This window comes from Ixodes scapularis, unplaced genomic scaffold (assembly GCF_016920785.2).
Source record: "Ixodes scapularis isolate PalLabHiFi unplaced genomic scaffold, ASM1692078v2 PGA_scaffold1__304_contigs__length_218370807, whole genome shotgun sequence".
NCBI lineage: Eukaryota > Metazoa > Arthropoda > Arachnida > Ixodida > Ixodidae > Ixodes > Ixodes scapularis.
The window spans coordinates 149,211,295-149,230,175 of record NW_024609846.1 but is presented as its reverse complement, the minus strand read 5'-3'; the positions used below and the strand labels follow the sequence as shown (position 1 = coordinate 149,230,175).

The 18,881-nt window shown below is 42.9% G+C and overlaps 1 protein-coding gene across 1 annotated transcript in view; it reads right to left on the bottom strand.

Moving 5' to 3' along the window:
- LOC8035500 (neprilysin-1-like) overlaps nucleotides 1–17,249 on the bottom strand; it is a 90,502-nt gene extending 73,253 nt beyond the window's left edge. The window contains exons 1-3 of the mRNA XM_040214774.1: nucleotides 17,174–17,249; nucleotides 13,949–14,011; nucleotides 3,838–3,999 (exon numbers count right to left, since the gene is read on the bottom strand). Of these exons, the coding sequence (XP_040070708.1) occupies nucleotides 3,838–3,999; nucleotides 13,949–14,011; nucleotides 17,174–17,249 (301 nt within the window). The remainder of the gene's footprint in view (nucleotides 1–3,837; nucleotides 4,000–13,948; nucleotides 14,012–17,173) is intronic.
- Nucleotides 17,250–18,881: the final 1,632 nt, after the last annotated feature.

Genomic DNA, 18,881 nt, shown 5'->3' with positions numbered 1-18,881 from the left:
CGTAACTTAAGTATCGTCCGCTCTCTTCAATGTCAATTTCTTGACTCGACATGAAAGTCTACTATAATAACACGTCGGCAATCTGTCGGAAAGAGGTCGCTGTGGAATATAGAGCCCATTTGTTCGGTCGAAGCATGTCGGCGGAATCATCGGAGTCGCTTGGAACGACTCCGGCGGACCTGTCAAGCGTCTAGCTTTGTCGCACGCAATATTGTGATATTTTTGTTTTCCGTCAATATGTGTGTGATGTTTTGAAGGAAATAAAGGCTTCTCACTCATTATCCCGCATCATTTGCATACTTTCAAACGGCTAACCACTGTCTCGAATCGCTGTCTGCAAGCTTAACTATACGACATGGACGACCCACCAAACATATTGCGTTGTGGGTATGTTTATACAGCCTGAAGTTAGTCTGCCTTAACGGGCGACTTGTCTCTTGGCTGTAGATGAACAATTTCGCCAGTGCACCACAACCACCGGAGGCAATTGCTAGCCTGGAGTTTTTAACGTACAAGACCGCACGCCGGCACCGTGCTCATCCAGATCGAAACGGGCGGGAGTAACGATCGTGGACCAACCACAACCACACCTAACTCGGTGCTCTGAACGACCGACTGCTAGATGGCATGATTTGGTACCGACCAGGAAGTGGGCATAAGGTATAGAGGCGATGCAGTTTCAAAGAAGACGCGCATGCGCAGAGTGGGGCAGTTCGCTGGGGCGCACCGGACCGCGCTGGGCTGTCAACACGGTCGTTCGGGTGCTTCTGAGAGCCGCGTGACGTAGCGCGGTGACCGACGGACGTCGGTCTGCGCCAAGCGCTTTCTGTTCGTCGACTTCGGAGTATAAATATCCCTTAATGAATAGCACGCCCTGCGTTCTTTAAGATCTCACTCTCTATAGACCCTATAGACTATTCCATTTAGCGCTCTCAAGGCGCAGCCATTTTGTTCGACCGCAGCGCCCTCTCCACACATCCGGGAAGTTCAGCAGGTTCGGCGGGGTAAAATGAGAGAGAGGGCACGCGCCCAATTCCGCTAGCAGATGACGAACCGGGAGCTTACCGTTCTACATCTCTGGGCTGTACTGGCGGGCCGCACCGAACATCGAAATCTCGCTCGTGGCTGCCGTTGTGAAGTGTTTCGCGTTCTTAGAATATACATGGCTGCTCCAACATTAGCCTATAGCACTTTGTTGTTTAATTTTAGTAAATGATCAACTAGTGTATCCTTTTTCCGTTACTTCAATAGCAGTGGGGTCAGCCGGCAGTACTACCCTAAATCACTGCGTATATTGCGTCAGAAGGGCACGTTTTTATTTATGATTTCAGACTTCCACTCATTGTCGCTAAAGGCCTCCACCACTACAAACTTTTTATAGTAAAAAAGCTAGGTTTAGAAAGAGTTATAGACGTAAAGACAGGGGACGGGACAACACATCTTTCATGTGAAAGAGGTGTTGTCCCGTCCCCTGTCTTTACGTATATAACTCTTTCTAAACCTATGAAAGATGTGTTGTCCCGTCCCCTGTCTTTTAGGCATATAACTCTTTCTAAACCTATGAAAGATGTGTTGTCCCGTCCCCTGTCTTTACGTATATAACTCTTTCTAAACCTATGAAAGATGTGTTGTCCCGTCCCCTGTCTTTACGTATATAACTTTCTAAACCTACATCATTACCAACGCGCTCACTAAAAAGTGTAAAAAAGCTACAGCAACCGGATTTACTTTTCGTCGGAGAGACCGGCCACTCTAACACACCTTTCCTATTTCTTTTCTTTTTCCTTTTTTTTTATTTGCACGCTGGTACATTAATTACAGCATTACACGATAACTTGCATATAACATTTTGAGCATCTGCGCTCGAAATTTCCAAGATAACGCGATTTTAAACCGAGTTTCAGCGTCAGCCGGATGTTAGGTACAGCCCACTCGGCGGAGCAGACGACACGCTGGGTGAGAGAGGGAGGGCATTTTTTCGCTCTCCGCTTTTCCTAGTGACACGGTCTATAGATCCCCTCAAGACCTAGTGGCGACTTTCTTTTGTTGTTGTTTCTGTTGAGGCAACATACATTTATGGTTTTGGCGAGCCATTTAAGATTTTTAGAGGGCTTAAATTCATCCGCAATTTTTCAACGGGAGGCGCAAGATGTCGTTTTCTTTTTGGTTTGAGATGTAAGGCCCAAGTTCTTAGATTCTTCTCGGTACGGTACAACGACTGAACAGACAAGGCTTTTTCTACAGTCTTTATAAAATACAAACTGCCACGGGTAATTCGCTGGAACATGAGTACACTCGACGTAGCTAAGTGAATCACGAAACATTATTCTCGAAATTGTACTGAAATACGTTGGTGGCCTAATTGGTTAAACATAATAAACGCGTCGTTCGTGAACATCAAGTTCACGCACAAGGCTTCAACCAACAGCACCCTTCAATTTTTAAATCTTCGGTTCAGCTTCAAGGGTAATCATATATGCTGGACGTACTTGCCAAGATCCCAAAAAAGTCTACTCCAGTGGGATTCGGCTCATACAACATTTATAAAAAGAGCAATTGTTTCCAGTTGTTTTAGCGCGGCCTAACGAGTCCTGTCCTCAATCAGCAGCGGAGAGCTTTGATCCGCGAACATTAAGGTTCAAAGCTGAAGGCTACCCTCCTTCCATCCTACCAGATGTCGGCGAATGCACGATCGAAACTACCCGAACAGGAGAGAGTTGAGAGAACCGACGCCAACCTGTGGTCGTCCCATACATGCATCGCATCTCACACAACGTCAAGAGAGCCGCATCAAAACATGATGTCCGGGTGCTGCTATCTGCTGCAGACAGGCTAACAAGGCTCTGGCCCAAAACAAACTCGCAGCGCGATAAAGCGCACAGGTGCAACGTGAGACATGCCCACAAATATGTAAACTGTGACTGCGTAGTTGGGTATGAGATACCGTTTTCACATGGATATGCTTATGTGGGCCAGACCTGAAAACGCGTCAATATGAGGCTCAGAGAGAGCGAACTTTCTCTAAAATCCTCCCGGTCAGGTCACCTACCCTTACATGTAAGGGATGGTGGGTGCACCCCGTTGTTCGCTAGCGCAGGGGATTGAGGAGGTTCCACGGCAAAAAGAACAAGGGGAATATACGAAGCCCAGGTCATCGCAAAAAGAAGCAAATCCTACATAAGAGCGCCATCAGTGAACGTATCACCCAGGGAACTACGATGGCCTCTTTTGTATTTCTAAACTAGTTTTCTTCTAGAATGGATGCTTGGGCGAGTTCGGTATTCATAATGTAGGAAATAGCCCAAAGTAAACTCACTCACATTGAAAATGCACGCACACCAGAAAAAAGGTCACTCACGTCGCGCTTTTTTCTGGTGTGCGTGTATTTTCAGTGTGAATGACTTTACTTTCCGCTATTTCCTACATTTTTCAATAACTTTTGTTTTTAATTTTTGAATAATTTTCCCTCGTCATAATTTTTTTTCTATTAACTTTTTTTCTTACCGCAATCACTTTTCGTTTCTTTTTCATTTTTTATGCAGATTTATCTTCGTATTTTTCTTCCTTCATTTTTCATTAAACGTCAGTTAAAAGTAACGCTTGTCCTGTTCTGTCCTCCCTTGTTTTTTGTCTTTTGTGCTAATATTTTTTATTAATATTTTGAACACCTTTCATTAATATTGTATAATCCAACGTCCGTTAATAGCCAGTTTTGCCTGCATTCGGGAGGAGAATGCCGAACGTTTTGAGTTGGCGGGAAAAACTTATTGTGCGAGGTTCGCTGTGGCATTCCGCAAAAGCTCCAGGTAGTTACTACTTAGTCTACACATTACATACCTTTCAAATCAATCAAAACTTGGTCGTCGAGAGAATGCAAGCCGCCGATGACGTTCTTTACATCCGGAATAGGGTTGTGAAACATCCAGTTATTGCACACATAGCCGTAAAAATCCGTGCACGGATCAACGTCGTCGTTTAGGAGTTTTGTTATTAGTTTGGCTGAAACAAAACACGTGAAAGTGAAAAAGAACGTGTTTTCCAACTATGCACTCAGGAGATTTGTCTGGGGACGAATGTCATATGCTTATATTTTGCGTATGCGTATTACACAGTTATACTGTGTTGTTAAAGTTATTTTGCGGTTGTATGACATGATGTGTGAAGCGGGCGAGCCCTAGTCAAGCTACATCTTTTGCAGTTTCCACTGTCTTCCTTTTATATGCGAAATGCAAAGAGCAAATAAAGATTATTATTAATATTTTTAGTAGTAGTAGTAGTAGTAGTAGTAGTAGTAGTAGTACGATTATTATTATTATTATTATTATTATTATTATTATTAATTGTGAAATTATTGAATCCACCTAGACATATGTAAACAGAGAAATATGTCTGCAGAAAAAAGACCAAACTTTTTCGATGTAGAACGCGGTGACAACATATGGACTATAAAAATTACTGAGCCTTAATACTGATTTATACATATTCCTTCGCTATATAAACACACGCGTTAAATAGTTCACATGAACACACGAGACGTGTCGTAGAAATAAATATAGAGATCAATATTATATAATTACAGCCTCGTAATTTCAACGTTCATGACGCTATGTTATTGTCTACACTAACTGTAGAACCGAAGAACGTGCGAAACGAAAGTGCCCACGAAAGAACGCGCGACACATGGCGCAAGCAGCCAGTTGAGCGTGCGTCAAGAGAGTGCACGTGCGCGCTGTGGACAGCTCCAGGGCTATTGTGTGCGGCGACACAGCTACCTAAGCTGTCACTGCTCAATGAGGAAGGCAGCATTCGAGGGATTGTGCTCTATCGGGTTTCACAAAACTGTTAAAACAGTTTTAAACCTTTTTTTTTTTTCTTTTTTTTTTACAGTGACAGTTGTTAGTGGTTTGTTTCCCGGTTTTCTGACGGCGTGAGCGTGAACAAAAAGTTTATCCACGAAATTTAGGGGGGAAATTGACGTCACGTTAACTATGCATCAATTCAGTTTTTCTGCTAAATTTAGCGGGAAAATTGACGTCGCGTGAGATATGCATCAATTCAGTTTCTTCGCTGGATTTCGCGGGATAACTCATCTCACGTGACCTCACGTCAAGACACCTACAGAAAAATTTAAGTTGTCCGCTACATTTAGCGGAAAAATTTACGTCACGTGACCTAAGCATGAATTAAGTTTCCCCGCTGAACTTGGCGTGGAAACACATCGCGACCTTAAAATCATTTATTCATCAACAACGTATCGACGCTAAATCACCGCAACGCCATTTCGATATCAGATCACCGTATGACGCTCGATCGGCGCAATTTCAATTGATCGTCATTGTCATATCGTGGAATAAGCAGCAAACTGGTCGCTGTCTAAAAGGATCACGTCGTGTGATCATCGCGCTTTTTTTTTTCTGCTTTTCGTTTTTTAGGGCTGGGGCTGTAACTCATCTGCATATATTAAAACTATTTCGCCTTATATTCTTACTATCCTAAATTAATTTAGGGTGTACTTGCTGCCGATATGAAGGAATAATTCGAAATGTTTTAACTGTAACCCCATAAGCTACGGTCATCACACGATTTCGACGCCTAATACAAATAGCCCAGTTTGGCTATTAATAGCCAAATCTACTTACCCTGTGACGGTACGGGTAAAAGAAGGGCAGTTTATTGAAGCCCTTGGGCTACAAAGAGCCCCCAGGGTCTCAATATTTCATATGGTTGAGCACAACTGTTTGATTTTGCTGGAATATTAGGCCTAATGAGCTACTAGACCTTTTCCTACAATGTTACGGATGCGGATGACAAACGTGAAGAGTATGCATAGGTCATGTCCTTCTTTTTATGTGTAAAAGTAAATGCAGGACACTTACATCGTAAACTTAGCCGGAGGTAATTAAGACAATATTTCCTAAATAAGCTGCCGTGGCCACGCCTCTAATTTATTATTTGTAAACTTGAATTCGGTCTGTTATAACAAATTTTTCTCATTATGGACGTTTTTGCTAGATATCAGAGTTCTTCGAGCGTCCACACATAGCAGTAAATTGATATTTCTTGTCTAATTTAAAGTCCGCGTTCGTGTGTCTCTACTAACATCTTCAGACAGATGTTAATTTTTCGTAGACTTAGATCAACTGGCTATCTCAAATAATCATCTGTGCATGTTGCCATATGTCTACTAGCGATGGTTAGGACCCCGCTTATGAAGCCTTTCTCTTGTTCTCTATTACTAACAATAGTGGTCGCAAGGGAAGCTAAATGATTTATTCATTTATTGTCTTGCTATGTTTGTCAACTAGGTAATCCTCTACGCCATATGTGTAGGTAAAATATGAGAACATTTGGACGGTGGTATTTTTCATTTATTTTAGGAACTGCGCTAGTATCCTATCTTCCTTTAAAAATCGTCCTAATAAATATGGAGCGAGCCACTGCAAACGTGTTTTTGCTTCATGTGAACCCATTTCAACTTTGTGTTTAGATCGTATTCACAGAGGAGTAAGTACGTAAAAATGCGGGGCGCGTCATTATGATCTAGTTCAGATTAGATTCAGCAGAAAGAAACAAAAAGCAGCATAGAGTTCTGCTTGCGTGCTCAGCTATGGAATCGACTGCCGCATAGTAATAATGAATGTCGTTCTTTAAAAAAAACTAATGAGCTGCTGGGTAGATGTATATGTAATACAAGAAAAAGTATTGTGTGACAGCTTCTTCACCAAACGGTAACACCCTGGGGACTGTTCCTGTTGGGTGCAATAAACTTATGAGACTGTAGTTTACATAGTACAAGCATTTATGAATTTTTATTTCTAAACCTAACGTTCAAGCCGAAGACAATTTGCTTAAACAGAAACAGATTAAAAAAAAAAACATGAATGTTTATTGTGCACACTGCCCTTAAACATTCAATGTATCTTGATATTAAAACTTGCGTGAACAGTTTTAACAAGGGCTTGTCCTGTCGAAGATGTGAGTGTTTTCAACGTGCTATTTTCCACTGAAGTTGAATTCAAGTTTTTTGGGGGGCATTTTTAGTAGACCTGAAGCAGTGGCGTAGGCTTAAGAATCGCGTTAAATAGACCATAATGTTTTTAACCCGAGTCTGGGGCAGAAGGAGGAAACTTTTTATAGTGGAAGAGAAAGTAACAGGAATGTACAATGCCTCTAAATCAGCAAATATTTTATTCAACCAACCGCCTTATATAGAAAACTACCACCACCACAAAACCATCGATATCCTGTTTTTAGGGTCGCTCGCATAACCTTCCCCCACATCACAAAAGAAATATATGTGAGGCCACCCACAAAGCATAACCACCGTCAAGTTTAGTCGAAAAGCTTCCAGACAGCTAAAGGTCACAAAACAAAGTAAGCAATGCTTTTGAACTACAACACACATACACACACAGGGATACCTTTGGTTGGTTCAGACGAAAAGCTTCGAAACTCCTATCTCAAAAGACCACACTACCAAAAAATAAGAACCTTTTTAACCGTGGCACGCAGCCAAGGTTCCACCCTTAAAGCAGCATCTGCAGCTCTGAATCTACACATCTATATACTTTTGCTGTGTGTCACGGTTAAAACGTTTTTTTTTAGAGGGGTCTTCGGAAAACGTAGTTCACAAGCTTTACCTCTAAACTAACCAAAGGTATAACTGTGTGTGTGTGTGTGTGGGGGGGGGGGGGGGGCGGGGGGGGGGGAGGGGTATTTAGCTCAAAAATATTGCATATGTTTGTGGCCTCTAGCTGTCAAGAATGTTTTTGTCTAAACCGAGAGGTTTAGGGGGACTCAGTTTGTTTCGTGATGTGGTTGAAGGTTGAGCGCGCGACTATAAAAACAGGCTGTTAGGTGGTTTTGCGGCGCTTTTAGTTATGTATATAAAGAGGTTGGCTGAATAAAATTATTAGCTGTGTTAGAGACTTCGTCTGTCCCTCTTACTTTCTCTTCCATAGTAAAACAAGGTCGTCCTTCTGTCCCAGTCTTGGGTTAAAATCATCATGGTTAACGTATATTAGCTCGCTTTCCCATTGACCGTAATTACGTCAAATGTGCCTGCATAAAGCAGAGCCTTAACGTAAAATCGCAGCTAGCAGCTTGTTTTGACAGCATAAGTAGGGTTTTTGAAACAAATTAAAACCTTCAAATATTGGGCGTGAGACGCTCCTAATGTTTATTGGAATCGCAAAATACAGTCGTGACTACATTCAAATGTAGCTTTTATAACGTTATTGATTCAGCCTTATCGGTGCTACAAATAAGACCGATTTCATCACCACCAGTAACTACATTCCAATGTTCAGCATGTTTCCCTAGTGAAAGTGTTTTACGAATTGGTTCACTAAGCATATTCAAGCTCACAAAATTACATAAAAACTTATGCTATGTGCCTATATAATTTACATGAGTTCTGATATGTCTATTCCAAGAATCATATGTGATTTATTTTACTCTTTTAGGAGGGTTACGCAGTCGCTATGAAACATAGTATTTAAAAGCTTTGCCGTTTTAATTGAGCATATGCGGTGCAAATATTGATACGAATTTTCCTTTAGCGAACTGCCTTTCATTGGCGTAGTAGCTCTATTAAACGTTATAAAGTTTTCTTACCCCCAAATTGATGCACTGCAGAAAGAGCTCAAATAATGATGCCTGTCCTTGCAGCATGCAGTCTATTATGCGCCAAGTAACTGAACGAGTGAGATAGAGAGAAGGAGGCAAAAGCGCGCAGTGACGTCAGAACGCCGAGCTGTCAGAATGCTTAGTGCGTTAGCCTAAAGCTAGCTACCAATGTCTCTAATGCACTTGTCGAACATGTGAGAGCGCATAACTCCGCGTCCGGCGTTCAGCTTTCGCATTCGAGCGCGTTAGAACCCGGAAGGCCGGCGTTTTGCGTTTGGCACCCGCACTCAAATGCGTTTTCCCAGTGTAGTGGCATAGACTTCTATATACTGACAAGGCCTGGCAGATCGCCACGAAAAGCGGCCGCCGAAATTGAAAAGGTAGCGCGGCAGACAACGGATGAGAAGAGAGCCACGTGACGGGCGCCCCACTGTGGCGAGTCGCCGAAACACACTTCTCCTGAGAGATGGAATCTCCGCCCGTGCTCCTCTCGTTCCTCGCGCTACCGCTTTTTTTCTCGTCGGGTTTTGAATGCCATATTTCGTGTCCTCCACGCTGCAAAAGCTGTGCGCTGACGTCCAGGTTCCCCGAGAAATGCTCTCTGCTACCACATCCTCGCGCTCCAAGTCTGCGACGGGGCACTCTAAGGTTCCGTCGTCGAACTGCCATGCTTAGTAAGTATAGAGGCAGCTGTGGCAGTGGAAATAGAGGCAGTTAGCATTAGGGTCTACTCAAAACGTTCGAACCAGAGCTCAGGTTTCTGATGTTCCCGCGCTAGCTATGCCTCATCTCCCTCAGTTTCTTGGCTCATCACCTAACCCGGTTGAATATTGCCTCGATTAATACCATTTGATGATCAGACTCAGCATTTTTATTGTGTAACCCTAGCTTCAACAACACTTTATATATCATGACCCAGTAAGTATATTTTCAATCCCATGACAAAGGCCGGCAGAAGTGCCACGTTAATTAGGAGGCTGTGATTTCAATCTGTAATTATGCATTCTGCCGCACCCGTCACCCGCGTTGTGTTCCATTTTAAACAGCTCTGATTGAAGGAATGACTAATGTTGGTGTCTTACAGCTAGATATCAGAATCCAGTGCACACCGTTTCGTCCACACTGGCAGCAGTCTTTTTAGGGCCCCTTTGAAGCAAATCATATTCACCCATATGACCCTTATCCCACAATATCACATGAAATAATCATAGGCAATGTTATGCGTATTTTTAAATAAAAACAAATGCAAAAGACCATGCAAAGTGTGCTACGGTTAACAGTGAGTGGAAACGAGGGGAAAAGGGAGAACAGTGTCTCTGCTGCAGAGTGCGGCCTTGCGTTCATACATATGCTTTTTTTTTTTCCTATAAGGGGCCTAACAACTACCACTGCCAAAGCCACAGAGGTAAATTTTGGTTGGGCATGACCGTCTACAATACTTCCTTGATCATATGGCACATCAATGACATTTCCTTGTTCAATGGAAGCAGGGCACTTGTGAGAATTGATATCAATATTCTTGTCAGGATCAACGCTGCACGACGACGCAGACAACCGAGTTAGCGAGGATTACGGTTGAGGCGCCATCTCCCAGAATAACGTACAAAAAGCAAATAATTGTGTAGTCCGCCTTGATTGAAAGTGTCGTCTTATTGCTGCGCCAATATAAAAATGGCGCCACAAGCGCAGCCTTCGCTAGCCATGTTACTCGAGCAAGCTCAGTTTCACAGCTCCGCCTGCGACGTGGGCTCAGTGGCGGTCACGAGAACTAGCAGCGCTGCAGTATCCATACCAACCCGCTCGTTCTGTCCCTAAGTCGAGTCTTCCTTCCGGATTGTCTAGCCCGCCAAGTTTGAATAGCAATACTTGAGCTTGGGCGAGTTGGTGACGCATAATAACACTTCACAGCGCAAGGCAAAAGACGCACACATAAAAAAATTTCAAACACTCAAAGAACACTCACAATGCGCTGACTCTGATCTTTGTGGTGTATTACACTTCATCTTCATCATCTTTTTTTTTTTTTTGGCTATTATACAGATGGAAGTAAAAAAAAGGAAGAAAAGAAAAAGAAAAGGAAGCTCTCAACGCAGTGGTAGCAGACAATGCGCGAGATAGGAAAGCAAGATCTGACTGCAGCGCCGCTAGTTCCCGTGACCGCCACCTCGGCCACTCGCCTCTGCAGGCGAGAATAGGGAGCCACGAAACTGAGCTTGCTCCAGTAACGTTGTCGCTAGGTCGGCATTCCTCCTTGTCGTCCTCTGGTAATCATGGCAAAGAGGTTGACTTTATTTTTATGAAGAATAGCTACGCCTTCCAAATTATGCAAGGTGGAATGGATCACTAAAGTTTGATAAAATGTAGAGACGACTACATGTAAGCGCCAATTTTTCCGGTCAGTTTTATGGGGTGTTTGGGGATTTTAAGCATCTTATATGGAGTACTTGAAAGGCCGAGGCTCTATCTAAAACGGGCCGTCAAAATGGGCACCTGCACTTAGCAATATAAACTTTTCGTCTAAGCTGTATTTTACAGGTGCGTTCGAGCTATTTGCCACACACGCTGCGCAAAAAATAATAGACAAAAATAAAAAACCCAGGGTCAACGGGGGACGGCGACGCAGACGACAAACTCCAGAGGCGGGTCTCGTTTGGCGCATGTATTGATAGATGGCGCAACTTGTGTAGCCGACCAGCGAAAAAGAGCAGACCACGCGCAAACAACATGTGTCGGCAGCGAGAGCGCCGTCTTTGTGCAACCGTGTTTTCTTCTATATTTTTGCCACGAGTTTTGCTATCATTGTCCGTATTTGTTTTTAAACCAAAGCTTACAAAATCACTGTGTTTATTTTAGAGACCAGGGTCGTCGCGGGCAGTCTCGATATATATATATATATATCGAGAAAAACTCGATATATATATATCGAGAAAAACAAAAACTGGCTCCGCCAATTTTTGGCTTTCGGCGGGTTCCTGGAAACTTTGATTCTTTGATTCATTGGATTAAGTACGGTTCATTCATCTGCACATATTTGTTCATATATATATATATATATATATATATATATATATATATATATATTAAATCAAGCCGGAACTAGTTTTTTTTATGTAGGGAGTATTCACTGGCGGGCCATAGCTGTGTGCGCAAATGCTGAGCGAGCGCTGAGGGCGAGCTTCCACAGTTTTTTTGCAACGTGCATTCCGCACCATCAAGAGTGCCGGTCTTAGCAGCCTATTGATGTCAGCTCGTTCTGAGCATGCGGTCTAAACAACACCCACAAATATGGCGTCCAGTGAATACTCCCTATAGACTCGCTGCTGGAGCCAAAGTTGCGCGTTCATCGTCGGCGGGTGCCCGTAGCACCCATTTCCTGCACGGCCAGAAATTCTTTGTTCGTCACGTGACTGAATTTGGCGAATAGCGGCGCCGCACGCGCCGCCGCGCAATAAAAACTGGAAAGGAGGAGAAGGAGGCACAAGCAGGGGGACATACGCCGGGGCGCGTGCAACGCCGGCGAAGCGACCGTAACAGTAGCTTTCCTACACGGTGAAAAAATTATTGAGTTGTAGCATAACGTACGTAATTTTAGCGCACGCTAGAGCTAAATTTTGCTCTTGCGTTAGCGTACACGACGCATGAGAGTCTTAGAATAGCGCTTCGCCGCGACACAAAAGCCCAAGCATCTCGCGCTTGCAACGCCATCAAGATACGGTCACCACTTTTATTTCAGACATGAAATGCTGTAACTTGAGAAAAAAATAAGCTTTTTCTGGAACGGAGTAAAATTTTCGATTTGTTTAAACTGGAGAATTCGACACGAGCGGTCGACCGGTCGTGTCCGAATGCGTCGCCTCGGCAAGAGAGGTCTCGTGTACTGACCTTCGCCGATAAATGTTCGCGCGTCGCAAGCCTAAAGTTCACGGTGATCGTTGCCCACCTTACTGGGTTTTCCGAACCGAGTGCAATGTCGTCCCGTATTGAAGATCGCAGTCGCGAGGACGCCCTCGACGTCGCGCTCACGACGCCGTCAAAGCTGCCACAGCCATGGTCATGGAGCCGCCATTTTTTAAACTGTGCTCGTCTTGGCTTTAGCCAACTTATCCTCACGAATTCTCCTTGGAGGAGAGCACAGACTCTTTGCGTACGCACGCAATTTCCGAGAAATTTCGCACGCTAAAACAGTGCACGCGGAGCGCAAAACGTGGTTAGCGTTCGGCGCATGCGCAGTGGCAATGACGCTATTCTTTGCGTACGCAAAGCTTTAGCGTGTGCTATTCTAGAACTCCCTATTCTCTGCTTCTCACGTAATCGATCTCGGTGATATAGCGGCGCAACAACACGTGGGAAAAAGTCACGCAACTCTGGCTCCCCTGTGGAGCCTAACCGCTCATTCACAGTGGAAGCGGATCCGCGTTCGCAAAGCGGTTGCGAGCGCGGTTGTATAAAGATCCAGTACAATTGCACGTGCATGCACTCGATGTCATCGAGTGCGCGTGCAGTCGTACTGGATCTTTATACAACCGCGTTCGCAACCGCTTTGCGAAAGCGGATCCGCTTCTAGTGTGAATGAGCGGTAAGAGTCATTCTAGCCGGAACTGAAACCCCACTCTTCTGGGAAAAGTAGAGCCATTCCTTGTAGAGGAAATGCTCGAAACACGTGCGGCGCGCCGCTTCAGGGAAAAACATGGCATCTGAAAGCCAGCTCAGTGATGCGCTGTGCCGCCATGATCTTCTCGAAAGCTGTACGTTTCACGTGCCTCCTGTATCGACGCACCTTGCGCTACTTTGGAAACATGAAGGGGCTCTAGCCTAAACAAGAAGGTCGCGCCATCTACAAACAGTGCGCCGAAAGCTGCCCGCCATTTGACTCGATCGTGTGCGTCTCCGTCCGCCGATGACATTCGCAAGTCTTTTGGCCCCAATGGTCACAGAAAGGGACCCACGCCTGGTAATTTTACAAGGTAAAACGCCCCTGCAAATTGCAGCTTTTACGAAAAGTTTACATCGCTATGCGTATTCGGCGACATCCTATACATTGCGAAGAGAACTATCGAAGAAAATGACTTTCTGAGACTGTCCGATATTGTTGTTCTGACTTTTTTTTTTTCTTTTGCTGTAAAGACTGCCGAGGTAACCCTCTGATACTTTAAAACTTCGGTAGATTGTAATTTATTTAATTTTGTACAGAAATTGCTACAAACACGTACTAGACTAGGTGTGTAGCATCAAGACTCCGGCGCAAGCGCACAAAAGAGAAAGAGATAGATAGGAAGAGAGCTGGGCCGGGGTTGCGGAAAGGTTGAATAAAAGGCCTTACCCCTGTGTTGGCAAGCAGTTGTATTGCAAACATTACTACTTGCAGCTGCATTAATCCCGGTCTCTGTAAAAAAAAAAAAGCAAACGAATTGGCATTTACGATGGATATTTTTGTATTAAGCTATAAAATATACATAATAAATCTAAAACTTTATTTTATCCTTTATGCGGGCTTGGCAGCTATAGCCACTAGAAGTTTAAGAAGAGCAGGGCGTGGCTCATTTTCACGCTGTTTTCACGATGAATCGTACCATGAAGTTCTCGATTGCGCAATCGTATGACAGCCGAGTTACAATCGGATGCCAACGGCTCGTCACGCCTCTGTTTCCTGAGCCGCCGGTAACTGTATTCGTATGGCATATGTTTTCTGAAACAATAGCGTACCTTTCGCCTGCCCCCTCTTCCTTTCTGCCCCACAAAAACTCCTGCTCTCTTCTTTCGTGTTGTCGTGTGTACGGGTCGCCAAACACACGAACACTCTAAATCTGGTCTTCACCGTACTGCGAAACCCTTTATTTTCGTGTCCCCTACTTTTCGGAAACGGGTCGTAGAGGACATAATCGCGGCCATTAAATTTCGCGAATTCCTGAAGCCTGCATTGAATTTCGCGAATTTTTCAATTCGCGAAATTCGCGAAAATTAAGGGCTCGCAAGCATTAACGCTGTCACAGTATATCCTAGATGAGTTAAAAGAAACGGTGGATTGGGCTAATTATAGTGTTCGACCTGGAGGCCCCAACGACACCTATACAGAGGAGCACGCATTGGCAATGTGTCGGTCCCAAATCAGCTTTTTAGTGATTTGGCTGATATTTTATCAATATTTGTAACATATATTTCACAAATACATTTCTTATTACCGGTCACTTAGAGGGCGAGGCAAAATATGTCATTTAGAAATAATATCGTTGGTGCTCAGTTATGAAAGCCGAAATTCCATACTTATAATAACCAATGACGACAGACAACACAACCTTTTTAGGGGTTGAGCTACGTAATCGCACCCATCCGTACACCAATATGTTTATTTTTCTACTTTACGTCATGCTAAAAAAAAAAATTAAAACCATGAAATCGGAAAACAGAAATGAAACCACAGGTACGTTGTACGACTCATGGGTAAAAATATTTTTGCAGTATACGTTCTCGGGCGTGACCTCCCCCCCCCCCCCCCCCCCCTCCCCCGGGAAAGTGCAACAAACAACAAGACGCATAAAAGTTACGCCACTGACTTGAATCCTCCAAATATGTTGGGCGCCGTCAAATTCAGGGAATTCTGTTGACACTTTGTGAAAAATTGTGGGAAGAGCTCTACCTATGAGTCATTTTCAGGCATAATCATGGCAGCATGCTTTACGGTAATGGGACAAAAACTGAAATATATTTTTGAATTTCAAAATATATATCTACACTGTTTTACGCTGTTCATTGAGCTAGTGAACTCTATGCTAACTTTCTTGTTAGACCACGCATATCCTCATTGGGGATAAGAAAACCTTGTCTGCTATTCAAGTAGCGCATAAAAAAAAATGTGAAAATAATTTGATGGCACAATTTTCTTCTTTTTTTTGTATCAAGGGATTGCCCTGGTATAATTGTTTAACGCGTATTCACAAATACTGAGATAGCAATTACAAACGTACATTTGAGACAAATAACCACATTCTGTTTGGGGCTGGGAGGATATTCATCAGGAAAAAAAATATCCAAATGTACACATACAAGTTTCATTTAACGTAAAGGTGTCTAAACTGCAACAACAAAAAAAAAACTAACTGCTAGGTAAATTTTGAAAAGTAAGATCAGAAGAACGCAATGCTTTGTACTCTTTATTAATACAGTATAACACCTTGAAGATTGCTCTAACTTAGTGAGATAAACTTAATAAAAAAATTGTTGATACACGGTACAGACATTAAGGAAATTAAATATTTAAAGATAAGATTCAATGCAAAAACAAGTGATTTCAGGAAGAAATAGTTGCAGAAGACAATGATGTTTACACTGCACATCACCCCCTGGAATGAAAGTCGCTTATAGTTCAAACCTGAGCAGTGCGCACGTACAGGCAGTTAGTCCGGTGAAAGATGTGAGTGCTGGCGACCTGTTGTCATATTAGACAGAAATTTCAGTTAGAGCTAGCGCTTGACCTTTTTATTAGCATGTGACGCAGCGACAAACTGAAAGGTCGTGTCACATTTGTTTGAGTAAGAAAGAGCTGTTCAGGACATCATAGTTGACAGTGCAAATCACAGTTTGAAATCAGTGTCTCTTGAAGTTCAAACTTGAGTAGTGTGCACGCGCAGGCGGTTTTTCTGGTGAGTGACGTGACTGTGTTGGCGACCCGTCGCCACCTCGCATGAAAAGTTTAGCTCGAGTTTCCGCTTGACCTGTTTACCGGCGTGTGACGCAGCGACAGTGACTGAATTGTCGTGTCAAATAAGTCTGAGCAAAAAATAGTTCAACAAGACATTAATGTTGACTGTGCACACCTTAAAATCAGAGTCTCTCAAACTTCAAACATGAGAAGTGTGGACGTGCAGGCGATTTGTCCGTTGAATGATGTGACAGTGTTGGCGACATGTTGTCATCCTGCACGGAAAGTTGAGATCGAGTCTGCGCTTGGCCTTTCTATTAGCATGTGACGCAGTGGCAGAGACTGAAGAGTGGCGCCAAATTAATAATGTATAGTACACAACTTTAAGCTAAGAATGCAGCTACCGCATTTCGTTTTGCCAACAGGTTTTTTTAACGCAGATTCAATGCGTCCAATATAACTCATGCGGTGCACTGAGGCTTTCTTTGAATTCAAATATAGAGTCCAAATTAATTTGAAATGCGAACTCTAATTATCTGATCTGCTAAGATTCACTGTTGCTTTCAATATTCGCTATTAAATCGATACTTTTATTAATTTAAATCATTAAATAAATTAATTAATTAGAAAATTAAATATAATATAATAATTTAAAGTAATAAATTAAAAAAATAATAACCGTCAGTATTAAAAAAATAATGCTGCCGGTTAGCAAACGCTTTAATGTTTGCTAACCGACAGTATAGGTGTTTACGTATCATTCAAAACTAATTCTGTTTTAATTGAGCCTATACATTTCTTCTGGGTGAATTAGTAATTGTGGCGTAATTCTTCTATTACAATTATGCTCTATCAGTCAAAATTTGTACACTGCAGAGAGAGCCCGAATAATGCTGACTGTCCTTGTACCATTGACTAGATTTATGTTGGGCGCCAAACATTTGTTACGGTTGCGTATCCGCAGTATTAATAACATGGCAATCATCGCGGCTCGGCAAGTCTCTTCTCAACCACATTACACATGCTGGTCGAAACACCGCGCAACAGAGGCTGATATTCCAATCGAAAATGGCACCTTTGCCCCCCCCCCCCCCTCCCCACCCTCCCTTGCATAGTACTCATTCGATAAATGCACGTTTGCTTGTTGCAGCTAAATATCAAAATAACGCGCTCACATTTTCGTGCCTACAGGCGCCCGGGCAGCATAGGGAGGACAGTTTTGAAGACGACCCCACACCTCAAGAATTCATATTTGATGATGCCATATTGATTAACAATATGGCACATTTCTATGAACTTTACTCAGTAATGAACGCACAAGTCAATTTGAAAGTTTTGCCAGGTTCTCTAGCATAATTTGCCTGTACGACAGCGCACTGGTGGCATTGTGTTCTTCAACCTCTCTTAAATATTTTTCAATGACCACTATGTTGACTAAATAGATGTGTTGTATACGGGCGACAATAATTCTATATACCTTATTTCTATAGCCCGTCCGTGCCATATTAAAGATTGTCTTTAACCCCTTCACATTATGAAGTCTGTTGATAAAACTACTTAACTTCAAAACATGTTCTCATTTTTTTTTTCGCAGTATCATATTATATGTGCCGTATGGGCGAATATGTTTTTGCTTGTTTTTTTATGTAGGAGAGGGTGGAGGATCAAATACACTGCAGTGGCGCCACCAGAAATGCTGAGGACGGTATCCTGAAAGAGTTGTGACATAACCAACCAAAAATTAAGAAACCAAAAAATAAAAATGAGATGACACTTCAGTTAAAGACGCGTTCCCGAAATCGTATCCTGCACATTTTACTGCTGCCCTGTTATCATGAGCATTACAGTTGCCATAGAGAAGCTCCAACCAAGCGCTGACTGCGATAACCACGGTAAAATTAAGTATATATAATTATTACCCATTGTTAAAGAATGTACTTCTCGGGCATTTTCTGAGCGGCATTCAATAAAGGAGGTTTCGGTTTTTTTAACGGATATTACGTGTCTTGAACACAACACACGCACGTACTAAAGAAAAGTATGTTGGCTATCTAAAAAAAATGAACAGAAGAGATGCTTAAGATGCGAAGGTACAAAACAGAAGTGACTGCAGAAAAGTTTATAATGGCAAGGGAAATTATAAGGACATCCTGCCACGCAAAATAAAAATAAAGCAAGGTTAGCAATCCAGGACACCGATGTTACGTTCAATATTCGATTTTTAAACCAATTTCATTATAAACACGCTGGTTTGTTTGCATCTTCGAAATCCATTTAAAACACCATGTGCAAACTGAAGTGTCAACATTCAAAAACTTTTTTTTATTATACTTAGGCACCTTTTGGTATTCGACGGTGCGCAAGTATACTTAGTCTATTACTATAACTGAACTTTAAGCGCGCTTTAATTTCAATTTAAATTCGTTTAAAGCGGACCGAACCTCGACCTCGGACCTCGACGGGCACCTTGCGGTGTTTACCGTCGGGGGCCGTGGCAATGTGGAACGTTGCCGGTTGCTGGAGGACAGGTCGTCAGTGGCGGGGACTCGGGAAAGGGACGGCCTAAAGGTTTTAAGTCCGGCTAAAACTAAAAAAAAATGCTTTTATTGAGTGCAAT